Source organism: Canis lupus, chromosome 16 (genome assembly GCF_011100685.1).
Source record: "Canis lupus familiaris isolate Mischka breed German Shepherd chromosome 16, alternate assembly UU_Cfam_GSD_1.0, whole genome shotgun sequence".
Classification (NCBI taxonomy): domain Eukaryota; kingdom Metazoa; phylum Chordata; class Mammalia; order Carnivora; family Canidae; genus Canis; species Canis lupus.
This window is the reverse complement of record NC_049237.1, coordinates 1,183,856-1,210,234: the sequence shown is the minus strand read 5'-3', so window position 1 is coordinate 1,210,234 and position 26,379 is coordinate 1,183,856. Positions and strand designations below refer to the sequence as shown.

The 26,379-nt window shown below is 37.1% G+C and overlaps 1 protein-coding gene across 1 annotated transcript in view; it reads right to left on the bottom strand.

Annotated features, from left to right (window-relative positions):
- Positions 1 to 293: 293 nt before the first annotated feature.
- LOC119874618 (aldo-keto reductase family 1 member D1) overlaps positions 294 to 26,379 on the bottom strand; it is a 50,449-nt gene continuing 24,363 nt past the window's right edge. The window contains 5 exon segments of the mRNA XM_038559247.1: positions 294 to 1,246; positions 3,201 to 3,283; positions 12,716 to 12,881; positions 13,599 to 13,708; positions 21,979 to 22,101. Of these exon segments, the coding sequence (XP_038415175.1) occupies positions 1,204 to 1,246; positions 3,201 to 3,283; positions 12,716 to 12,881; positions 13,599 to 13,708; positions 21,979 to 22,101 (525 nt within the window). The 3' untranslated portion in view covers positions 294 to 1,203.

Sequence of the window (26,379 nt, the reverse complement as noted above, 5' to 3'; positions counted from 1 at the left end):
AGTTATCTTTGGGGATCCCTGGGTGGAGCAGCGGTTTAGCACCTGCCTTTGGCCCAGGGCACGATCCTGGAGACCCTGGATCGAATCCCACGTCGGGGTCCCAGTGCATGGAGCCTGCTTCTCCCTCTGCCTGTGTCTCTGCCTCTCTCTCTCTCTCTCTGTGTGACTATCATAAATAAATAAAAATTAAAAAAAAAAGAAAACTGGGATTTCATATCCATTAAAAAAAAATAGTTATCTTTGGGGTCACCTGGGTGCCTCAGTCAGTTAAATGTCTGACTCTTGATGTCAGCTCAGGTCTTGACCTTTGAGTTGTGAGTTCAAGCCCTGTATTGGGCTCCACACTGACCATGGAGCCTACTTTAAAAAATAGTCATCTTTGGATTATTTTATGATTCAGAGTTTTATTTGTGTATGTTGACTGTCTCAAGCTACTTCATATAATAGTGGTTGTATGATGAGTAAGGCAAGAGTGATAGGCAGTGTAAGTATGGATCATCAGTTATGTTTATGCTCAGGCCCTTGAAAGCATGCAAGAGAGAGCCAGCCATTAACCATCCCTTAGAGTGGGTAAAAGCTAAATGAACACACATGGGATGGAAACAAACAACAACCAAGTCATTATGTCCTTGATGACCACTGTGATTGTTGAATTAGCTCTATTTTAAGACTTTTCTATGCTTAGCTCTTTCTCATTACACAAGGTGCAGGAAATCATGTCCTTGTTAATAATGCAAGTGTGGATCTTATCTTGGCTGTGTCTGTGTTACAGTCAATGGTCCAAATCATCAAGGTCACTGCTAGCACAGGCATGCACTACTTCACCACCCTCTTTGTTGCCCAGTTTACTGCTTAAAGTAAGGAACTCAGACTACGAATGGCAGTGCTCACATTCAAGAGTTATTTATCTTCACACATTGCCTCTGAAGTCTTTTCTAAAGCCTAATATTTTTCTATCTGGGACCCAGAAGGCCTTGATCCAAGCTTATAATTTCCAAATAATTATTCAACAGATTTAAACATATGTTTTTCTTCACATACGTAAGCCAAAGTCATTTACGTGGCACAAAACTTAAGCATGTTAACGTCATCACTTTATCTAAAGAGAGTAAAACTTTTTAAATTTCTCCATCAGGAGGAACCACCCAACCCAAGGTTCTGGCATGCATGGGAGGGAAAAATCAATTCAGGAGCATTCTGAAGTCAGTATTCATCATGAAATGGGTACTCAGGATGATCACACCACCTGTCAAAACAAATTCCCGAAAGGGAAAAAGTTCACTTGCAAACATTGCACAGCTGTATGCGTTACTAGCCTCCTTTGACAATTTCACTGACCCTTCCCTTTCTCCCCTAGTCCTCCCTCTCTGTTTCTCACCCAGTCTCCTCTGTTTTCCTGCAAGCCAACATGTTTTACTGAAGCTCTGGACAGTAGTGTGTGTGTACTTGAGTAAGTGTGTGTGTGTGTGTGATGGAAGGCTGGCTGCCTCCACATCAACATTTTGCTCAGAACAAAAGCACAGGAAGTGAGAAATGACTGCTCATTTTTTTTGTGCCCCTTCTCAATTCCTTCCTTCCCTCTGCTGTTTTGACACAGGCTGCCTTCCATGTCAATGATCCACATATGTGTTTCTCTTCAAAATTCTATTACCCATCAGTATCACTTTCTTTCCAGAGTTTTTACCTGTCCTTCTCACTGGACCTCTTCAGAATTGAAAGTTTGAAATCTAGAAGCGTGAATTTAAGTTTCCATGATAATGATGATGATCATGAACCTATCAAATAACAGTGATGGAATAGCCAATAAAAAAGGACTAGTGTGTGTTGTGCCTTCCATGGACCATGTTTAAATTCAGTTCTCTGCAAGTACTATGAGCTTTAATTAAAATAGAAAACAAATTAAGGTTCTTCAATGTTAGAGATCAACTGGATGAAAAACAGAAGAATCATAGCCTAACATCCCTAAGTGGTACATTTTTTTTTGATCAATGAGGCCTAATGTTTGTTTCTCCTTGCGGATTTATCTAGTTATTTCTTATGAGTTATTTTCCCATTGTTGTGGGAATTAGGTATTAAATATGTCAAATGTCAAACTAAATAATTTCACCAATTAACCATAAAAAAATCAGTACATTGGTAGCTTGTCTCTTACTATCTCTTTTGAATTTAATGATATTTATTCAATTGAAATAATTTATCTTCAAGAGCTATTAATTAACCATTAAGTGTTGGTGTGTTTGTGTTTACCTTTCTGTTCCCGAGGCTTAGTGGTACCTTTTAATGTTGAATAATGTTTTACTCTAGAAAATTAACATTAGGAGGCTGTTGTATTAATTCAGGAAATTGATTCAGAAATTTGGTATTAGCATTGTCAGTGTGCTTTCTGACTCATGAGAAATAGTGGGACCAATAAGGTAAGTGTTCAAGCTGTATGAATTAACCTAATGAGCATTTTCCAAATGCTCACTTAAAGAGGAGATTACAAACAGATTACTGTCCAGGTGATTTAAAAAATTGGATATACTAATGAATAAAGAGAAAGAAAAGTGTATACACCAATATATGTATGTATGTATGTATCTATCTATCTATATATATCTATGAGAACCGTATTATTTTAAAGACCCTATACTATTTAGAGAATAAAGGGCTAATTCAGTTGATTAGCTGAATTTACAACATTTTGAAGGAGTGTAAGGAATTTTGCTTGTGGGAAGTCAGCTAATAGGTGGAATTAGAAGCTCCACATCTTATAGGCAGGCATTTGCCTAAAACCCTAGGTTCTTCACTTCTAATGTGGCACTCTTTCTACTCTACTCCCATGTCTCTTTCATTTTTGTTGATAACTTTGCTCTAAATTGTGCATCACTTTGATTTTTAGGAAAAAATAAATAGGTTCGAGTATACGTGTTGCTGTTATATTAACATATATACACTATGACTTAATTCTCATCAAGATATTTAGCCTGCCATGCCTTAACCTAAGTCAAGGGATGTCATGAATACCAGAAATCTTTTTTTTTAATACCAGAAATCTTTTAAATAAAACTGTGGCATGTAGGAAATTCCTAGAGTAAAAGTAATTTACCCAGACCTGTTTAATATTCAAAACATGCTGCCCACTGGCTTTACCCTTGTGATTTCTATGGGCCTATCCAGTACCACTGGGTAGTATTTGATGAATGGTCCCCTGAACTCACATGAGCATCTCCACAAAGCGAACATTTTTATTCAAGGCCTCAATGTCCTTCATTTCTTCTTCAGTGAGAGAAAAGTCAAAGATCTGAAATAACAGAAATAAGACATTTTTGAAGGTAGGAAATGGGTCAAGCTTGGGATCAGGGAATGAGGCCAGTAGGAAGATCCCCTCAAAAATTTATGAGCATCTTTTTTTTCTTATGAACATGTTTAAAATAATTATTCACCATGACCAAGTGAGGATTTATTCTTAGGCTACAAGAGTAATTCAATATTCGCAAGTCAATCGATGTGATACACCACATTGATAAAAGAAAGGATAAGAACCTTATTAACTTCTCAATAGATGCAGAAAAAGCATTTGACAAAGTACAGCATCCATTCTGGATAAAAACCCTCAACAAAGTAGGGATTGAGAGAACATACATCGATATCATAAAGTCCATAAACAAAAACCCACAGCTAATATCATCCTCAATGGGGAAAAACTGAGAGCTTTCCCTCTATAGTCAGGAACAAAATGTATGTCCACTCTCACTATTGTTATTTAACTAGTAGTGGAAGTTTCAGCTTCAGCAATCAGTCAATAAAAAGAAATAGAAGGCATCCAAACTGGCAAGGAAGATGTTAAACTTCCACTGTTTGCAGACAACATTATACTCTGTAGAAAAACCAAAAGACTCCACTAAAAAATTGTTAGAATTGATACATGAAAAAAGTGGGAGGAGGAGCAGAGGAAGAGAGACAAGCAAACTCTGCATTGGGTGAGGAGCCCAATGCAGGGCTCAGTCTCAGAACCCTCAGGTCACAACCTGAGCTAAAACCAAGAATTAGACACTTAACCAATTGAGCCATCCAGGCGCCCCAGAAATCTGTTGCATTTCTATACACCAATAATGAAGCAGTAGAAAGAGAAATAAAGGAACCGATCCCATTTACAATTGCACCAAAAACTGTCAGATACCTAGGAATAAACCTAACCAAAGTGAGGGGCAATTTATATTTTGAGAACCAGAGAACACTTAGGAAAGAAATTAAAGATGACACAAAGAAATGGGAAAACATTCCATGCTCATAGATTGGAAGAAAAGTATTGTCAAAATGTTTGATCCACCCAAAGCAATCTATACATTCAATGTAATCCCTATCAGCAAAAGATTTTCCACAGAGCTAGAACAAATAATCCTTAAATTTGTATGGAACCACAAAAGACCCCAAATTAAAAGAAAGACCCTGAGTAACCAAAGCAATCTTGAAAAAGCAAATTAGAGCTGGGGGCATCATAATTCCAGACTTCAAGCTATATTACAAAGCTGTACTCATCAAGACAATATGGTACTGGCACAAAAACAAGCACATAGATCAATGGAACATAAGAGAAAAACCCATAAATAAACCCAAAACTATACGGTCAATTATTCTTCAACAAAGCAGGAAAGAATATCCAATGAAAAAAAATTTGTCTCTTCAACAAATGGTATTTTGTTGGATTACTTTCTTACACCATACATAAAAATAAATTCAAAATGGGGGAAAGACCTGGGGCACCTGGGTAGCTCAGTGGTTAAGCATCCACCTTTGGCTCAGGTTGTGATCCTGGGGTCCTGGGATCAAGTCCTGCATCAGGCTCCCTGTAGGAGGCCTGCTTCTCCCTCTGCCTATGTCTCTGCCTCTTTCTATGTGTCTCTCATGAATAAATAAAATCTTTATAAAAAATGGATGAAAGACCTAAGTGTGAGACAGGAAACCATCAAAACCATAGAACACAGGCAGTAACCTTTCTGATATTGGCCATAGCAACTTCTTACTAGACACATTGCCAGAGGCAAGGGAAACAAAAGCAAAAGATGAACTATTGCGACTTTATCAAGATAAAAAGCTTCTGCACATCAAAGGAAACAATCATTAAAACTAAAAGGCAGCCTATGAAATGGGAGAAGGTATTTTCAAATGACGTGTCTGGTAAAGGGTTAGTATTTAAAATATATAAAGAACATGTAAGACCTGACACCTAAAAAAAAAAAAAAAAAAAAAATTCAGTTAAAAAGTGGGCAGAAGACGTGAGTAGACATTTTTCCAAAGAAGACATACAGACGGCCAACAGACACATGAAAAGATGCTCAACATCACTTATCATCAGGGAAATACAAATCAAAACCACGATGAGATACTACTTCATACCTGTCAGAACGGCTAAAATTAACGACACAGGAAACAACAGATGTAGGTGAAAATGTGGAGAAGAAGGAACCTTGTTACATTGTTGGTGGGAATGCAAACTGGTGCAGCCACTCAACCCAGCCACTGGAAGGCAGTATGGAGGTTCCTCACAAAGTTAAAAATAGAATTACCCTATGATCCAGCATTGCTGGATGTTTACCCAAAGGATAAAAACATACTGACTTGAAGGGATACATGCACTTTGATATTTACTGCAGCATTATCAACAATAGCCAAATTATGGAAAGTGCCCAAATACTCATAAGTGACGAATGGAAAAAGAAGATGTGGTATCTATATATTGGAATATTACTCAACCATAAAAAGAATAAAATCTCTCCATTTGCAATAACGTGGATAGAGCTAGAGCGCATTATGCTAAGTGAAACAAGTCAGTCAGAGAAATACAAATACCATACGATTTTATTCATATGTGGAATTTAAGAAACTAAATGAACAAGGGCATGGAAAAGAAAAAGAGGGAGACAGTGAACCATAAGAAACTCTTAACCAGGGCAGCCTGGGTGGCTAGTGGTTTAGCGCCGCCTTCAGGCCAGGGCATGATCCTGGAGACACGGGATCGAGTCCCACGTTGGGCTCCCTGCCTGGAGGCTGCTTCTTCCTCTACCTGTCTCTGCCTCTCTCTCTCTGTGTGTCTCTCATGAATAAAATATAAATAAAATCTTAAAAAAAAAGAGAGACTCTTAACAATAGAGAACTGAGGGTTGCTGGAGGGGAGGTGGGTGGAAAATGGGCTAAATGGGTGATAGGCATTAAGGAGGGCACCTGTTGTAATGAACACTGGGTGTTATATGAATCTCTAAATTCTACTCTTGAAACCAAAATTACAGTATGTATTAACTAACTGGAATGTAAATAAAATTGATACAAAAATAATTGTTAATATCTTTGTTTCAGTTCTGTCAGGTATTTCCTTTTAGTCCTTCATATATGTTGAAGCTCTGTTATTAGTGACATACACATAAAAGATTATGTCAAAAAATTTATGTCAAAAATTTACATCAAAAATTTATGAATATCGGGATCCCTGGGTGGCGCAGCGGTTTGGCGCCTGCCTTTGGCCCAGGGCGCGATCCTGGAGACCCGGGATCGAATCCCACGTCAGGCTCCCAGTGCATGGAGCCTGCTTCTCCCTCTGCCTCTCTCTCTCTCTCTCTCTCTCTGTGTGTGACTATCATAAATAAATAAATAAAAAATATTAAAAAAATTTATGAATATCTGCAAATGTGAAAGAAGTTGGGCTGGTGCTGGGGGGCCACATCCCCATGCAGAGCTGGGGATGGTCTTTGTCTTTGAGACACTTCTGCTGGGTCCATCTTGCAGGACATTCCAAATACTCTGCAATAACATATATTCAGGACACCTAAAATTTCAAGAGTGAAGAATTTTTTATTATTTCTGGATGAGATGCTGAACTTCTGATTCTGGACTATGGCTTTTGTGCACTTGTATTTAAAAATATTCCCTAGTCTCTAAATTTGCTTATGTATTTTTAACTTTTAATTTGCTTTATCTTCTTTTTTTTAAGATTTTATTTATTTATTCATTATAGACATAGAAAGAGAGAGACGGGGGCAGAGACACAGGCAGAAGGAGAAGCAGGCTCCATGCCGGGAGCCCGACGTGGGACTCAATCCCGGGGCTCCAGGATCACACCCTGGGCCAAAAGCAGGCACTAAACTGCTGAGCCACCCAGGGATCCCCCTTGCTTTATCTTCTTAATCATTTTCCCTATCATTTTTAATAGGTTTTCTACTTTTTAAATCTATTACATTTTCATTGATTTATTTTTTCTTAGCTTGTAAATTTTATACTCTTGTTCTTTATTAACATTTTAATATTTTATTTTAGCTTATTTGTTTTTAATATTTGCTTTGTTAATAATTATCTCCTCTTTATTGCCTTATCTTGTTATCCCTTCATTTTTATTTTAGTAATTTATATTGATAAATTTTAATTATATAAGTAATACATAAATATATGCTTTTTTAATGAGAAATTACTACAGAAGTATATTGGCATGCATGGAATAATAAATGAAAGGTCCTCTTGTTACCCACCAACCCTAGTCCTATTCTTCCTAAAAATTCCTTCCAAACATTCAACATATAAGTAAGATGCAATAATTTATTCCGCAACTTTTTTTCATGCATATAATATATCTTGGTGACCTTTTCTGTCAAAATAGACTGATTTAAATTTAATCACTGCATCCTAACACAATTTACCTAATCCCCCATGGATTGCTTCCAAGTGCTCTTTTCAGGGAATGATTTTCTTTGATTATTATTATTATTATTTTTTTTATAAAGGAATTTTTTAAAATTTTTATTTATTTATGATAGTCACACACACAGAGAGAGAGAGGCAGAGACATATGCAGAGGGAGAAGCAGGCTCCAGGCACCGGGAGCCTGATGTGGGATTTGATCCCGGGTCTCCAGGATCGCGCCCTGGGCCAAAGGCAGGCGCCAAACGGCTGCACCACCCAGGGATCCCTTTCTTTGATTATTATCCAAATATTGAGTTTATGAGATTATATAGGGAATCAAAAGTTTGCATTACATAGAAACAGTCATGAATGAACTAATCACTTATAAAATAAATCCTTACTCAAACCTTCTTTTTCAGTGTTGGTGAGTCATTTTCTGATTTCAATGAATATATAATGTAGAATGAAGTTGAAAATCTTGCCAAAGATGCAAGATTTCATGAAGTCAATGAAAGTGATCTTGGTTTAGGGATGCCTGGGTGGCTCAGCGGTTGAGCATCTGTCTTTGGCTGAGGGTGTGATCCGAGGGTCCAGTATCGAGTCCAGCATCAGGCTCCCTGTGAAGAACCTGCTTCTCCCTCTGCCTATGTCTCTACCTCTCTCTGTCTCTCATGAATAAATATAGAAAATCTTAAAAAAAAAAAAAAGATCTTGGTTTGCTTTAATTACAGGTAAAATATTTTCAAATAAGAATCTGATGCAGTTAAAATCTACTTTAGTAGATGTATCAGAAGAGTGTGACTTGAAAAAAAAATCAAAGGATTTACAATATTCAGATGAAGCCCTGTGAAATTTTACCAGAATTATTCTTTTTATGATCACTTAGCAAAAACCTTTGTGAAATAGAGAACATCACATTGTTATTATGTAATTTCATCTAGCATGTTTTTAAGAATGAATACTGATTCATTCAGGTTCTTCTAAGATTTAGGACACATATACAATTGTAACCTAAATTTTGTTGAATCTAAAATAAAATGATTCCATGATTTTCAATTTTAATTTTTTTTAAGTAGGCTCTACACCCAGCATAGAGCCCAATGTGGGGCTTAAAATCCTTGCCCTGAGATCAAGACCTGAGCTGAGATCAAGAGTTGGACGCTCAAGTTACAAGACAATCAGGCACCCTTTAGTTTTAATTTTAAGGTAAATTTCCAAATTCTTCCTCTCCATTCTTTCTATGCAATGTTTTTCTTTATTTTATATGAATTTTCTTTAAAAAAAAAAAAGATTTTATTTACTTATTCATGAGAGACACAGAGAGAGGCAGAGACGCAGGTAGAAGGAGAAGCAGGCTCCATGCAGGGAGCCCAATGTGGGACTCAATCCCAGGATCCTGGGATCACACCCTGAGCCAAAAGCAGACGCTCAACTGCTGAGCCACCCAGGCATCATTTTATTTTATATGAATTCATTTTATATGAATTTTAATTTTTTTAATGACACAAATTATCCTAAATTATTCACTTATTTAAGATTATATATAACTGAATACCTGATATTCTTTCACGACCCCAATCTACTTCTCTTATAGTAAAGATTTCTAGAAACAAAAAGTATTAACTATATTAAATGCTGTTGAAAAATCTACCAGGACAAGGACAGAGAAGTGATTATTGGATCTAGCAAGGTGGAGGCCATTGGTGACCTTGACAAGAGCTTTGTCAGGTTTCAATGGGTTTAACAAAAAGTAGGGGAAAGGGACTTGGAGACAGTGAGGATAGAATTCTCTTTTTAAGGGGTTTGCCGTAAACAGAAAGAAATGGATAATAGCTGGGGCGGGGGTGGGGGGGTGGGGCGCGGGAAAGAGTCTAGATTGGATTCTACCTTTTAAGACTGGAGGTCACAGCATGTTTGTATGTTGATAGGAGTTATGCAGTAGAGAGATAATGCAGGAGAGAGGGGGATTTTTGAGGGGTATAGAGGAGTTATTAGGTATTAGTAAGGCAAGTTTCCAAGGAATAACAGTGGGAATTAGTGGCTGAAATATATAGGACAAGATCATTGTGGGGGAGGAGGTTAAAGAACTATTAGGCCAGGTTATTGGAAGGATCATCCATATTTATGTTGAATTTACTAAGAATTGTGACAGGAGTAGTTTTGGAGAGAAGGAAAGTGAGTCAAGAGATAAAACCTTCGGAGATCCCTGGGTGGCTCAGTGGTTTAATGCCTGCCTTTGGCCCGGGGCGTTATCCTGGAGTCCCGGGATTGAGTCCCGCATCGGGCTACCTGCGTGGAGCCTGCTTCTCCCTCTGCCTGTCTCTGCCCCTCTCTCTATCATGAATGGGTAAATAAAATAAAATCTTTTTTTTTTTTTTTTTTTTTAAAGAGAGATAAAACCTTCAAGGAATGGGGGTCAGTGGATGATGGCAACAAGGCAGATAGTGGGTGTTAAAATTTGATTTTTTGTTATTTTAATGTTAACAATATACCACTTTTTAATTTTCTTCATTCTTTTAATTTAATATAGTTTTTTGTTTTTAACTTTTTATTATATAATTTTTATTTGTATGACTTTTTCTTCTCATTGTAAACATATTTAATTTTCTCTTTATCCTTTACATTTTGTGGTTATTTCCCATTATTTTATTTTATTTATTTTATTTTTAAATTTCTCATTATTTTAAAATATTTTTAAAGGTTTACCTCAGTTCTAAAAGAGAATAAATTTCTATTTTGTCAATTTTTGGTTTTAATAACCATCAAAATCTGTGGTTACAGGACAAGTATAAACCCTATAGAGTGGTATTGGCTGTGATTTCCACTGTCATTTTCCTTGTAGATTGGTATCTCCTTCATATTTTTTTTGTGGTATGTGAACCTCTGGACTCAATTTCCGTATTATCAGGGCTATGGAAATATACGGAATAAAACAAATAGTTGCAAAACATTTTTAAGGAGAATGATAGTATCTCTAGTACAAAATTGTGATTCACTAAATGACATAAAGTGCAAAGGCTTTAGACTTCCATTGCACAGACCACTAGTAACCACTCTCATTTTATTTATTTATTGATTGATTATTTTATTTATTTATTCATGAGAGACACAGAGAAAGAGAGAGGCAGAGACACAGGCAGAGGGAGAAGCAGACTGCATGCAGGGAGCACGACGTGTCCCGGGTCTCCAGGATCATGCCCTGCGCCAAAAGCAGACGCTCAACCTCTGAGCCACCCAGGCATCCCACCACTCTCAGTTTCTGAACAGTAAAATTTTGAGTCCATGAAAACATTTGTTGCAGGTGCATTAAACTTGTTTGTTTTAATTTTTGATGAACTAACACATTAGCCATCTAGTTAGCTTATTTTTTTAAGATGACTGAAAACAGTGTCAACTACTTTTAGCAAGAAGGATTTTGTTAAGTGTTAAAATACTGCCAGTAGTGGCATAACTGTTTATCATTCTTTCCTCTTTTTGCTAATAACAGTATCCCCCTTTTCCTTTTATGAATTTCTCCTCCATCACCTAGTAGGGCTATTTGTCATGAATTCATTTCCAGCACAGGAATAGAGGTGTAGCCCAGGGGGCCAGTCAAAGTATCTTATTCACTGGATATAGTCATTAATATGGGAGTGGTGCATGACCCAGAAAAGGACAATCAGGGGTTGATAGAGATCCTCACAGAAGCCTTTATCTGTGATCATCTTCACTGAGTATGAGTAATAGATTATTAGCCTGGAGCTGTCAGGGACTGTTGGTGCCATCATGTAGATACAGAGAAGGTTGGGAGAGGCGTGGGGAGTGTGGAGGGAGGAAAAGAGCTCAGTCCTTTTATAAATCATTTGAATACCTGTTCCTGGTCATGCCCGATTTATCCATGGACTTTCCAGTTATGTGACCCAATAAATCATGTCTCTCTCTTTCTTTGGTAAGTTTGAGTTGCTTTCTGTCATACAGTAGCAAAAAAGCTCTGAAGATAAATTGTCTAATATCATGAATATCTTCCCATGGCAGCACTTATGTTTTCACTCTATTATTTTAAAAAAAAGGGTATATAATATTTCATTGTATAATTATAATTTGTTTTATAAGATTCTACTGAAGATTGTTTTCAGTTTTTTAAAGTGATAAATCATGCTGTAGTAAACATCCATATATGTGTGGTTAAATATAGGACCAAGATTGTTTGGGTCAAATAGATATGTGGGTTGGAAAGGTGACATCCTGCTCCTTCAAATCTTATATAAATTAATGTTTCTAACAGGAGTATATGAAGGTGCCTGTTTTCCTACATATTCAATATTCTGATTATTTTCCTAACTCAGGGGATAAATCTGGTCTTATTTTTATCAACTTACTTTTTGAGATTATTAAACTTATTAAACTACTTATTTTATTTAGTAAAAACTTATTAAACTACTGAGATTATTAAATTTATAAACTACTTATTGAAACAAAAACAACTTAGCTTTTGAGATTATTAACTGATCAGTCATTAATTAATTTTGCATGATATTTTTCTATGGCTGTATTTACCTAGCAGTTTAGTCTTGAGTAGTAGTAAACTAATCATGCCTTTGTCTAGCGGCCTCTTCTCACCTGTAAGTTATGAGGCTGATTCCAAATTATTTATAGAGGAGATAAAGGCAATTAGCATTCATGAAGTCTAATGATCCTCTTCAATAATGTCCAAATTTGTCCCCAGCAAATAAAAAAAGAAGATGGAAAGTTTCCTATTACGAATTTCAAATTTTATATCTTCTATTTCTGCTGTGCTGGTGAAGTGAGTAGGTAGTGCCAAGAGTCAATAGGTTAAGGAAACGGAAGAAAATAAGGGAGCTAGGTAAAGTACAAACAGCAAAGCAATCCCCAAAGTGCTGGGAACTGTCTCAAATTCACCTAAAGTTAAGTTCAGATATAAAAAATGTGGGTTAGAGAGCAGGTGTACAATAAAATATGAAGGCATTACGAGTTTCTTATTAATCTGAACAGAAAATTCTCCAAAAAATAAACAAACAAAACAAAACAACTCTACTTTCTACATTTCCAGAAGCAGTTATCTTACTTGAAAGTTTTCCTTGATCCTTTCAGGGTTAAAGCTTTTAGGAATAACAACCACTCCTCTCTGGATGTTGAAACGCAAAACGATTTGAGCTGCTGTCTTCTTGTACTTTTTTCCCAGTGCGTTAAGAAGTTCATCCTTTAGCAAAGGTGGGGAAGATATGTTCACCCTTAAAAAAGAAAAAATCAAAACCTGCATCATATTTAGCTCAAGTAATGAGAACAGATGGTTAGTCAATCACCTCCCTCCTCTGGCTCCCTATCCCCCTGGCCACCTACCACTTCAGGTCACCTGTAACCAATTTCTCAGAGAGCAGAGCACTCAGTGAAGAGTTGCTTTTAACATGAAAAGATCAAGAGAGGCAAATTTATAGAGCTGCCTCTTTTGGAGGGTAAATGGTATTTCTTTGATGGGTCTTACAGAGAGAACTGGGTTGGAAGTAGGCATATGGGGAAGGCAGGAAGACCAAAGTGGAAGAAATAGAGGCACAACTATTAGAGTCATCTTCACGTAGAAATATTTCTACTTAAGCCTATGGAACACATCACAGCAGAAGTGCTATACTGGAATACAGAAATCCAAAAACTCTAAAATTTCAGTATATGGTCATGGAGACTGTCAGATAATACCTAAACATTTGTGGGGGTATATCCCATGTTTCAGGCATTGTTAGGTAATTTCATACATACAGTGTAATAAATTCTTATACCACCTTTGTGAGGAAGGTTTTATTAGCTCCAATTTGTGTATATAGAGAATGACTCAAAGACTTTGTTACTTTCTTAAAATCACAGAGCCATATAATCTTGCCAACCAAGTAATTCACATCAGTTTCATACTCTACACCAAAGGAAACACTGCTGAAGAGATATACAGCATTGCTTACCAGGTTGGATTCCTAGAAGTCCCCAAAGGGCTGTATGCAATAATGATGATGTCATGCTGTTGGCAAAATTTCAAGAGTTTTGGCTGGGTGAAATACGGATGGCACTCAACCTACATGGTTGCATTAGAGAGCAGAGCACAAAATTAAAGCCTTGGAGTGAATGCAGTTTTACACAGTTTTTAAAAATTTCTTCAATAAAACCCATTTAAAAGTATTATGGATAATGAGGCAAATGCTAAATATTATTCCTAACAAGGAAGTTGGCATTGTTTATTGGTGAGATTAATTAAAACATGGTTACTGAGGTCACCATCTGTAGAATAATCCTAAGATCAGTGGGAAGCAAATTCAGTTTTGTCAAGTTAGCATAGTTTAAAACTTTGAAGGAACAGACCTATCTAGTCACCATTCTAGCAAGCACATTTTTTTTTTCAAATACAATTTTCTGTAACAAAAAAGCAGTCTCAAGGTTCAGATTACAGCCTGGTAAGTAGAAGTGACATGTTGCAAAAGCCCTTTCTCTGCAGCTATCAGGCATCTAAGAATATTTTCACAAGAGGTAGAATATGTATAAAATGAAATTTAAAGATGAATTGTGTCGTCTTGGCCAAGAGTTCTTTACACTGTCCAGTGCAGGCCTGCATTCATCTTCAGTATCTTACTGGCAAGATTCCTGCATTAAAAAGTGCTTGTGTCATAAAGTTCTTCTCAACATGTCTTCTTAACCACTATGGTAATATTTGACCTATGCTTTTCTTTCCTTTTTGGTTTAAAATCAACCAACGCTGAATTAAAATAATTGAAGTATATACTTATCTTGATTGTCTGGAATAGTATTTGGTGAGTTTTATTTCTAGAAGGTACAAGGAGATGCTACTGATGAAATGGCAAAGGTAAACTGGGCCTCTTTGTAGTGGGTCTTCTTTCTTCTTTCTGTTCTCTAATTTGATACACTTTTTTTTTTTCTGACATAATCTTGTTCCTTTATCCTAAGAAACACTTGTGGGCTTTCCACCCCTTGGAACATTTCTTAAATAATTCTAGAAAGTAACACAGACTAAAAAAAGGCAGGAATCACACTCTTTAGTGTTTCCTTCCTTTATCTCTCTGACTTCCAACATCGCTTTCTACTTTTTCACTTCCAATCTTGTCTATTATTGGTAGACTAGTCTCTCCAAGACATGTGTTTTATCACATCACTTCACTGCTTAGAAACTAAGTATGAATTCCTTAATTTAATGCCCACCTGCTCATTCCAAATACAAAATTTAAGGACTCCTTTCTAATCAGACTGGTGTGCTGTTGCATGTCTCTGGCCTTATTAAATATGTAGAAGTATGTAGGTATACATCCATATGTATATGTGTATGTGTGTGTTCATAAACACATTGAACGTTTTATAATCTACTCTTTGAAAAAGGACTTCATATGGCTTATACCAACATGTGTGCATAATAAGGCTATCACAATTAGAAATAGAACAAATAGATAAGTGCATGTTGAATCTATGACTGAACAATCTGTGAACTGAAATCTGAGAGATTAGAGAGAGTTGCATTAGGCAACATACTAGAAACATCTGCTCAATGGGAACTTTTGAGTTAATATATAAACTCAAATAACAGCATAACAATATAATATAAATCTTTGCATAGAGAGTTGTTAGGTAAAAATCCTAGGGCATATCACTAAAGAGACACCCAGTGAGGGAAATTCTGGGGGTGGGAGTAGATAAGTTAATAAGATCCAAGTGCATACGAACTCACAGAGAACCATATTCCTTCTTTTCAGAGCATTTATCTAAGTTTCTAATTACCAATAACTTTTGTGATTGATTCATATCTGCTCCCCACTAGGCAGCTAGTGCCCCAAGAGGAAGGGCTGTATCTGTCATTGGTCTCTTATGCATGCCTAAAGCATAGCAAAGTGACTGGCATAAGGCAGGTGCTCAATGACTGTTGAATGAAAACAGTAACAATACAGAGAGAACCAAGTCAGCATCTTAGGAAGGGGCTTCATCAGGGCTGCAGCTTGGTGGGTCATTTCAGGCCAGTGGATGATCCTTGTTTGGTATGCTGGCACTGGATGCTCAGTTTCAGGTAGAGGGTAGTGATAGTTTCTGTTGTCACTTGATGTCATCATTGCCCTGAACTAGCTCATTTCCAAGGTGAAGCATATCTAAGCACACTTGCTTCTGTCTTTCTTAGGAGCTGGTTATAGCCCTTTGTGGATGGGCTAGTGGAGATTCAGTCTTTACTTTTTCTTGTTTATTCTGTAAAATTGAGGTCACTTGTCAGTGTCTTGATATGTCTGGGGCTTTTACAACACTATTTGATAGTGCAGAACTTCAGATATCAAGAATCTCACAAGGTGAAGTTAAGCTGGCTCTTACGACAGGTGAGTTCTTTGACTTGACTTTTTTTTTTTTTACTTTACTTTCTTAAAGATGGTGGTGCCAGAAAGTGGACTATTAATTTGCATTACTATTTCCCCCTTTATAGCTTACTTTCTGAAAATTGGAACTGCTGAAAATGAATGATGGTTATGACCTGTTCCTCCTACCCTTCTCTCTTAGACAGACTCTGTGAAGGAAGACAGTAACCTCATTCTGTGTCTTTCTTAGAAGAAGTGTGTTGAATTTTCATTTAAGTTACTCAAAAAATATATATAGATTCCGAAGTCAGGACACCTGTGATTTAGGCATAGTGAATAGGGTTAGGAAAAACTGAAGAATTTGGAGATCTTGCCTTTCTCCCCACCTCTCTCCCTTCGTTTGTTACTAGAGTTAGGTTTGTGAGATTAAATGGCCTGAGGTAGAGCCACAGTCTCCTTTGAATTAGGCTGGGAAAACACTGCATGACAAATGACCCACTAGGAAGGCATTCAGAGAGATTAAGTGAGGGACGGAGCCTGGAGACACCTTTGTGTAGACAGGCATCAGAGGTAGTACTAAGGAATGCTCAGTTCATGATTGGATTGTTTGTTTCTTTGGTGTTGAGTTTAAGAAGTTCTTTATAGATCTTGGAAACTAGCCCTTTATCTGATACGTCATTTGCAAATATCTTCTCCCATTCTGTAGGTTGTCTTTTAGTTTTGTGGACTGTATCCTTTGCTGTGCAAAAGCTTCTTATCTTGATGAAGTCCCAATAGTTCATTTTTGCTTTTGTTTCTTTTGCCTTCGTGGATGTATCTTGCCAGAAGTTACTGTGGCCAAGTTCAAATAGGGTGTTGCCTGTGTTCTCCTCTACGATTTTGATGGACTCTTGTCTCACATTTAGATCTTTCATCCATTTTGAGTTTATCTTTGTGTCTGGTGCAAGAGAGTGGTCTTGTTTCATTCTGCTGCATGTGGATGTCCAGTTTTCCCAGCACCATTTAATGAAGAAACTGTCTTTCTTCCAATGGATAGTCTTTCCTCCTTTATCGAATATTAGTTGACCATAAAGTTCAGGGTCCACTTCTGGGTTCTCTATTCTGTTCCATTGATCTATGTGTCTGTTTTTGTGCCAGTACCACACTGTCTTGATGACCACAGCTTTGTAGTACAACCTGAAATCTGGCATTGTGATGCCCCCAGCTATGGTTTTCTTTCTTAAAATTCCCCTGGCTATTTGGGGTCTTTTCTGCTTCCACACAAATCTTAAAATAATTTGTTCTAACTCTCTGAAGAAAGTTCATGGTATTTTGATAGGGATTGCATTAAACGTGTACATTGCCCTGGGTAACATCGACATTTTCACAATATTAATTCTGCCAATCCATGAGCATGGAATATTTTTCCATCTCTTTGTGTCTTCCTCCATTTCTTTCAGAAGTGTTCTATAGTTTTGAGGGTATAGATCCTTTACCTCTTTGGTTAGGCTTATTCCTAGGTATCTTATGCTTTTGGGTGCAATTGTAAATGGGATTGACTCCTTAATTTCTCTTTCTTCAGCCTCATTGTTAGTGTATAGAAATGCCACTGATTTCTGGGCATTGATTTTGTATCCTGCCATGCTACCAATGGGCAAAAGACATGAAGAGAAATCTCACAGAGGAAGACATAGACATGGCCAACATGCACATGAGAAAATGCTCTGCATCACTTGCCATCAGGGAAATACAAATCAAAACCACAATGAGATACCACCTCACACCAGTGAGAATAGGGAAAATTAACAAGGCAGGAAACCACAAATGTTGGAGAGGATGCGGAGAAAAGGGAACCCTCTTACACTGTTGGTGGGAATGTGAACTGGTGCAGCCACTCTGGAAAACTGTGTGGAGCTTCCTCAAAGAGTTAAAAATAGACCTGCCCTACGACCCAGCAATTGCACTGTTGGGGATTTACCCCAAAGATTCAGATGCAATGAAACGCCGGGACGCCTGCACCCCGATGTTTCTAGCAGCAATGTCCACAATAGCCAAACTGTGGAAGGAGCCTTGTGTCCATCAAAAGATGAATGGATAAAGAAGATGTGGTCTCTGTATACAATGGAATATTCCTCAGCCATTAGAAACGACAAATACCCACCATTTGCTTCAGCATGGATGGAACTGGAGGGTATTATGCTGAGTGAAATGAGTCAATCGGAGAAGGACAAACATTGTATGTTCTCATTCATTTGGGGAATATAAATAATAGTGAAAGGGAATATAAGGGAAGGGAGAAGAAATGTGTGGGAAATATCAGAAAGGGAGACAGAACATAAAGACTCCTAGCTCTGGGAAACAAACTAGGGGTGGTGGAAGGGGAGGAGGGGGGGTGGGGGTGAATGGGTGATGGGCACTGAGGGGGGCACTTGACGGGATGAGCACTGGGTGTTATTCTGTATGTTGGTAAATTGAACACCAATAAAAAATTAATTTATTTAAAAAAAAGGAATACTCAGGCTCTGAGAATGAGTACAGAGTGATAATATTTTATGTGCCCTTGTTCATAAAGTCTTTGAAGAAACATAAACATCGGGATCCCTGGGTGGCGCAGCGGTTTGGCGCCTGCCTTTGGCCCAGGGCGCGATCTGGAGACCCGGGATCGAATCCCACATCGGGCTCCTGGTGCATGGAGCCTGCTTCTCCCTCTGCCTGTGTCTCTGCCTCTCTCTCTCTCTCTCTGTGTGTGACTGTCATAAATAAATAAAAAATTAAAAAAAAGGAACATAAACATTTTGCAAATTATGCTTTTGATTTATTCTAATGGGAAAATTAGTTTTTAAATATGTGAATTATGAATTACACAAGGTCTTCAGGTATGTATCCCTTATATATAAGTTGTGACCACCCTGTATAATGCCCACAATATGTCATCATGTTCCTGGGCTGAAAGCTGTTTGAACTAAACGTGTGTTTCTGGAGTGTAGGTGGTCATACCCCAGGCATAGGGTAATGGCAGGTGGCCAGTAGACCTGCACTTTGATCTGCACCATCTCAAGAGTATTGATATACTCTGCTTTCCATATCATGAAGCAAACAAACAAGCCTGGGATATGATCTTCCCACATGTCTTGTTTCCTTTGCAGGGTACATTTGTGAAGCTGTTCATGATTCTTGTGCCAACATATCAGGGTATTTCTTCCTTGGCATGAGAAGACACACTGTCAAATTCTTACTCCATTTTTCCTTCTGAGGTCAAAAAGCATCATCTTTCTTTGTACATTTGTAAGAAAAAGTGTGTCATTTTGGCCTTTTATAACAAAATATTGTCCTTGGGGGTGCAGGAGGGAGATGAGCTGGTGAGAGTTAGGGTAGGAATAAAGGGAGAGATTGAGATCAATTAGGAAGTCAAGGGTTGTTGCTCTCTGCTCCTTAGAGCATATGGTATAGTGTTGGCTTAGGTGTCAATTAGGAAGTGATCCTTCTAAATATAGCAACACTTCTATTTTAGCTGTGGGCTATTGTCATGATAGGTAATAATTCATTCTTTCTGTTATGAACTCAAACAAGACTGTTTTGAGTTACTAAATATGATGAATCAAGCAAACAACTCAACCATAACTCCAATACATGAATCTTTACCCTAAGGGCATTTTTAAATGTAGCCTCTTAGTGTTTTATGAAGTAGAGTGAAGAGAGTATCATTATCCCCATTTAACAATATTTTGTTGTGATTATAAAAATAACATATACTCCTTACAGAAAATTTGGAAAATATAGAAAAGCATAAAGAAGAAAACAAAATTCACTTGTAAAATTCACAGGCAGAGTTAACCACATTTAGTATTTTGATATATTTCTTTCCAATATTTTTCCTATGCATGTTTTTATTTTTATTTTATCTTTATTTATTTTTATTTTTTTTAAGATTTATTTATTTATTCAGAGAGAGAGAGAGACAGAAACACAGGCAGAAGGAGAAGTAGGCTCCATGCAGGAAGCCTGACGTGGGACTTGATCCTGGGTCTCCAGGATCACGCCCTGGGCTGCAGGCAGCGCTAAACCGCTGCACCACCAGGGCTGTCCCCTGTGCATGTTTTTTTTTTTTTTTATAATTTTTTTTTAAATTTTATTTATTTATGATAGGCACACAGTGAGAGAGAGAGAGGCAGAGACACAGGCAAAGGGAGAAGCAGGCTCCATGCACCCTGTGAGCCCGATGTGGGATTCAATCCCGGGTCTCCAGGATCGCGCCCTGGGCCAAAGGCAGGCGCCAAACCACTGCGCCACCCAGGGATCCCCCCCTGTGCATGTTTTTAAATAATGTCTTCACATCAATACTCTATTACATTTTGTATCCTGGTTTTTCCCTTTAATATTATCGCCACTGCTCTTTTGCTCAAAAATGATTCGAGAACTTCTTTTATTAAGATTTTATATTATATGAGATTTATAATTTATTTAAATATCCCCCTAATTTTTCATATTTGTGTTGTTTCCTTTTTTTTCCCCTCTTGGCCTTTATCAACAGTGCTGTGACAAACACACTTGAAAGCTTTCAGATTTTTTTCACAAGGATAAATTCTTTTTTTTAAGATTTATTTATTTATTTATTCATTCATGAGAGACACACAGAGAGAGGCAGAGACACAGGAAGACAGAGAAGCAGACCCCCCACAGGGATCCCCACCCTCCCCACCAGGGATCATGTCCTGAGCCTAATGCAGAGGCTCAACCGCTGAGCTACCCAGGCATTCCCACAAGGATAAATTCTTAGGAATATAAGACTGTGAACAATTTTAAGGCTCTTGACAATTATTGCCAAATTGCTTCCCAGTAAGGCTGAACAAATTTGCACTTGCTAGCAATTCATCACTTGCTTATATGGAACGTTATGTTAAAAAACAAAGCAAAAGCCTTGCTGTTTTGACACAATATAAAATAATACTTTAAATTTCTGTAATTATCAGTGCAGTTGAACATTTTTCATATGTTTACTAGTCTTGCAATTTGTCTTGAATTTCTGTTCATAGTTCTTTTACTCACTTTTCTGTTGAGCTTTAGTGTTTTATCTTTGATTTTTTTCATTAATTTTTATTAGGCTCTTAATTCATAAGGATATGATCCCCTTTTCTATTATATTCAAAAATATAATTTTCCATTTTACTTGCTCTTTGTTTCTAATTTATCTATCTATCTATCTATCTATTTATTTATTTATTTATTTGAGAGGGAGCAAGCAAGAGCATGGGGGGGGGGGGAGGTAGATGCAGACCCCCTGCTGAGCAGAGCCTAGTCCCCCACCTCCTACCCCATCTGGGCTCTATCTCAGGATCCTGGGATCATGATCTGAGCCGAAGGCAGATGCTTATCTAACTGAGCCACCCAGGTGCCCCTGTTTCTAATATTTTTAGAGTTTGATGTTTTTATACTATAAATATGTCCAATTTTTAAATAATTTTCCCATGGCTTCATTTTCTATCTACAGATCTAGAAAACTAAAATTGTTTTGTAGCACTCACAAATGATTTCCTCTTTCTCCTTTAACTTCTGATCAAAGAGATACTAGGAGTAGGACATGAGGCAAAGATCTGTATTGGCTTCTACATAACTAACTATTTCCTCCACACTATTTACTGAAAAATTCACCTCTTTGCCACTCGTTTGTGTTATTGTCTCTATATTAAGTTTTTATCATACTTGGGCCTGTTTCTAAGATATTTCTTATTTTCTGTTAATTTAAACTCTGTATATCCTAATGTCTGGCAGATCTAGTTCCTCCTCATGATTTTTCTTCAAAAAAATTCTTTGGATTATTTTTGCCTGGATTTGAACTTGCAAATCTTTTTTTAAGAGACATAAATTGAGAGAAGTCAAAAGACTTGCTCTTATGGTCCTATGATGAGATATGTGTAATGACCACAAGATTTCCAACTCCTACTCCAGCATTCTCCTGTTAAGTAAATATTGGAATCTCCCTCTACTCCTCACATTCCCCTCTCCCCTCCCACCTCCTGTCAAACTGTACCTGGTTGCTGACTGGCTTATGTTTGAGTCCTGGTTTGTTCAAGATGAGCTCCAGCTGCCTGCGGTTAAAATTGGAAACTCCAAGGGATTTCACCAAGCCAGCATCTTTGCAAGCTTCCAAAGCCTGTTGAGTAAAGGCCAAAGGGTTAAGACAAAAGCCTTAAAACAAATGAGAATGTCTACGGGGGTGACAATGAATTCTTTAAAAGGAAAGTCCCTGGGTATGTTAACAGACATTCTGTGAAGATTTTAAAAAAGTGGGAGAGATAGACAGGAATTCTGTATTTGAATTAGTTTGGGAAACATTGTACAGCATATCTTCCCCTTGCATTTTCACAATATATACCAGTACATTAAAAATGATCTTATTTCTTGAAATCTGTTGAGGTTTGCTTTATAGCATGGTATCTGATCCATTTTTATAAATGTCTGGTGTGTGTGAAAAGGTATATTCTCCTTTTATTAGATACAAATTTCTCTCTCCTCTTGCTCTGTGTCTCATACACACACACACACACACACACACACACACACACACACACACACATTATATACAAAGCTGAGTCTAGCTTTTCCTGGCTTCTCAATAATTTAAAGGAATATGTTAGAAATTTCCCACTATATTAGAAGAATTTATCAGTGTCTTCTTATAGTTTATTGACTTTTGCTTTATATATTTTGAAGATATTTTATATGATACGCATGTGTTTAAAATTGGCATATTTTCTTGGCAAATTGACTCTTTTATCATTATGCTATTTGCACTTCCCTATAAATTTTTTTAAAGATTTATTTATTTATTCATGAGAGACAGAGAGAGAAAGAGAGAGAGAAAGAGAGAGAGAGAGAGAGAGGCAGAGGGAGAAGCAGGATCCATGCAGGGAGCCCGATGTGGGACTTGATCCTGGGTCTCTGAGATCACAACCTCAGCCAAAGGCAGAAGCTCAACCGCTAAGCCACCCAGGCATCCCCCCTATAAATTTTAGAATCAGCTTTTCAATTTCTTTTGGTATTTTGACTGGGATTGCATTGAATCTATCAGTTTGTGGAAAATTAACATCTTAATATATTCGGTCTTTCTATCAAAGAAGACGATGTATCTCTCACCTTAGAGTTTCAAAAATTGCTCTCAGTAGTGGTGCATGGCTGGCTGAATTGGTAGAGCATGTAACTCTTCATCTTGAGGTTGTGAGTTCAAGCCCACATTGGGCATAGTAGGTTACTTAAAAATAAATTGCTCTTAGTAATATATTTTAGTTTTTACTGTTTAACTCTTGCACTGATTTTGTTGGATTTATCTCTAAAACTTAATATCATTTAAAAAGATTTAATTTCCAATTATGTGTTGCTAACATATACATTATGTATAAATACAGATCTTATTTCTCGTCCTATGGGTTATTTACATGTATGTTTTCAGTTTCCAAATATCTGATGGTTTTTCAGATATATTGTTGTTCATGACTTCAAATTTAATTATAATTTTATCAGACAGCCTACTTTGCATAAAGAATATAATTAAATGTGTTGAGATTTGTTTCATGTCTCAGTGGACTATTTTGTTAAATGTTCTATGTGTACTTGAAAAATAGCATTTTGCCATATTTTGGTGAAATATTCAATAAATGTCAATTAGGTTAAGCTGGTTGATAATGTTTATTTTTAAATTTTTAAAAATATTTATTTATTTATTTATTCATGATAGAGAGAGGCAGAGACACAGGCAGAGGGAGAAGCAGGCTCCATGCAGGGAGCCCAATGAGGGACTTGATTCTGGGACTCCAGGATCACGCCCTGGGCCAAAGGCAGGTGTCAAACCACTGAACCACCCAGGGATCCCCGGTTGATAATGTTTAAATCTCTTCTATAGATTTTATGTCTACTTATTATCTCAATTATTGAGATAGAGGTTTTGAAAACTTTGAGTATAATTGTAGATTATTCTCCTCTTCAGTTCTCTTCATTTAAGATTCATGTATTTTGGAGTTCTGTTATGAGGTGCTGTCACTAAGTTCTGTTATTAGGATAAACACACTTCTTTATCGTTGGTAATACTTTTTGTTCTGAAACCTTTGCTAACATTAAAATAGCTCCAACTTTCTTTTGAAGGAAATAAAAAGCCTAGTATATCTTTTTCTATCCTTTTACTTTTTTTTCTTAATCTTTTACTTCTAACCTATTTGTGTCTTTTTATTTAAAACAGGTTTCTTCGACAAATACCCACCATTTGCTTCAACGTGGATGGAACTGGAGGGTATTATGCTGAGTGAAGTAAGTCAATCGGAGAAGGACAAACATTATATGTTCTCATTCATTTGGGGAATATAAATAATAGTGAAAGGGAATATAAGGGAAGGGAGAAGAAATGTGTGGGAAATATCAGAAAGGGAGACAGAACATAAGACTCCTAACTCTGGGAAATGAACTAAGGGTGGTGGAAGGGGAGGAGGGTGGGGGGTGGGGATGAATGGGTGATGGGCACTGAGGGGGGCACTTGACAGGATGAGCACTGGGTGTTATTCTGTATGTTGGTAAATTGAACACCAATAAAAAATAAATTTATTATAAAAAAATAAAATGGGTTTCTTATAAATAATATATACAGTGGGGTTTTGCTTTCTATCTATTCTGATAACCTCTGCCTTTTAACTGAGTTGTTTAGACCATTTACATATATTGTGATTATTAATATAAGTGAGTTTATTTAATTTATTTTTTTATAAGTGAGTTTAAATCTCTCATCTTGCTCTTTGCTTTCTATTTTTCCCATCTATTCATTTTTCCTCTTCTTTTCCTGTCTTCTTGATTTATTATTGTTTCTTCCATCTTTTTTCTTTATTGGCTTGTTTGCTATACTTGGGAAGTTTTATCATTTTCTCTGTATATTTGATATTCTGAAATTTCACTGTAATGTACCTAGGTAAGGTTTTTCTTCTCTTTTCTCTTTGGTGATCCACACCTTATCTTTTTTTTTTCTTCAAATATTACCTCCTTTTCTTTTTTTCTTTCTTTTTTTCCTGAGACTCCTATTGTATGGATGCTAGAAATTCTAATTTTATCCTTTACAACTCTTAGCCTTTCTTTCATACTTAAAACATTTTCTTGTCCTTTCCTTCTTCACTTTTTGGGGGAGGATAGTTTCCTCATTCTGATCTTTCAATCTGATAATTTTTTCTTTGTTTATATCCATTCTATTTTTAATCCCATTTATTGCATTGTTTTACACTTTACTAAGTATTATTTTCACTTTTTAAAAAAAGTATATTCTTGTTCTTGTTTCATATTGCTAGCATCTTTTCTTATCTCCTTTGTTATATTAATTGGCTAAAAAAGCTAAAAGTTCTTGGTCATCTGTTTATGTTTGGATCTCTAATTGAGATGTGCGGTTTCTTTATAAAATAAATGCCTTGTAATTGGGAGTTTTAACACATTTTTTTTCTGAGGATACTGTCCTTTGGAAGGGAACACGTGACTCCAAACCTAGTCGTCTACAATGAGGTCAGGAATGAGTGTATGGTCTCTTGGGTGGAGATCCCCAGGCATCAGAAAACCCAATCAATGGCTTCTCACCCCTCAAAATAACTCTGCAATTCAGATAATCATCTATTACCTACGGAGGGTGGAGGGGAAGTCCATTAGAAAGAGGTACATGTTAGGGGCGCCTGGGTGGCACAGTCAGTTGAACTTCTGCCTTTGGCTCAGGTCATGATCCCGGGGTCCTGGGATCAAGCCCCATGTTGGGCTCCCAGCTCACTGGGGAGCCTGCTTCTCCCTCTCCCCCTTGTTTGTGCTGGTGTGCTCTCCTTGCTCTCTCTGTCTCTCTCAAATGAATAAATAAAATCTTTAAAAAGAAAGAAGGAAAGAAAGAAAGAAAGAAAGAAAGAAAGAAAGAAAGAAAGAAAGAAAGAAAGAGGTACTTGTTAGAGTGTAATTTCCCAGCCTTTGGAGTTTTGAATGGGAGAAGGAGGGAAATGGTGGCCAGAGGTCAGATAGTAACTTATGTTTTTTCTCAGTCTCTCACAAGTGTGGGATTTCAGTGCTATTCTTATTTGATTCCTGAAGACATCTGAACATGAGTCTTAAGTTTCTATATGTGTGGAGCAGATAATATTTGTTCCAAGGCTACAGGAGGAGAGAAGGAAGAGCAAAAAGAACTCTAAGGTCCTTTCCTATGTTATCCTCTTGCAGCTTGTTGGGTTGCCTTCTACTCTAGGTAAAAGCTGCCATATTACCTCATAAACAAACCAGTTGAAAGATCTGCACCCCTCACCCCCAACATGAATCCATATAGGTTTCCTTAATTACTTTCCCCAGTTTTCCTACTCTTATGATTTTGGGGAAGGAGCCATCAGCTTGTTCAGAACTGGAACCAGAATTATTTTTCAGTTTTTCATGTATCACT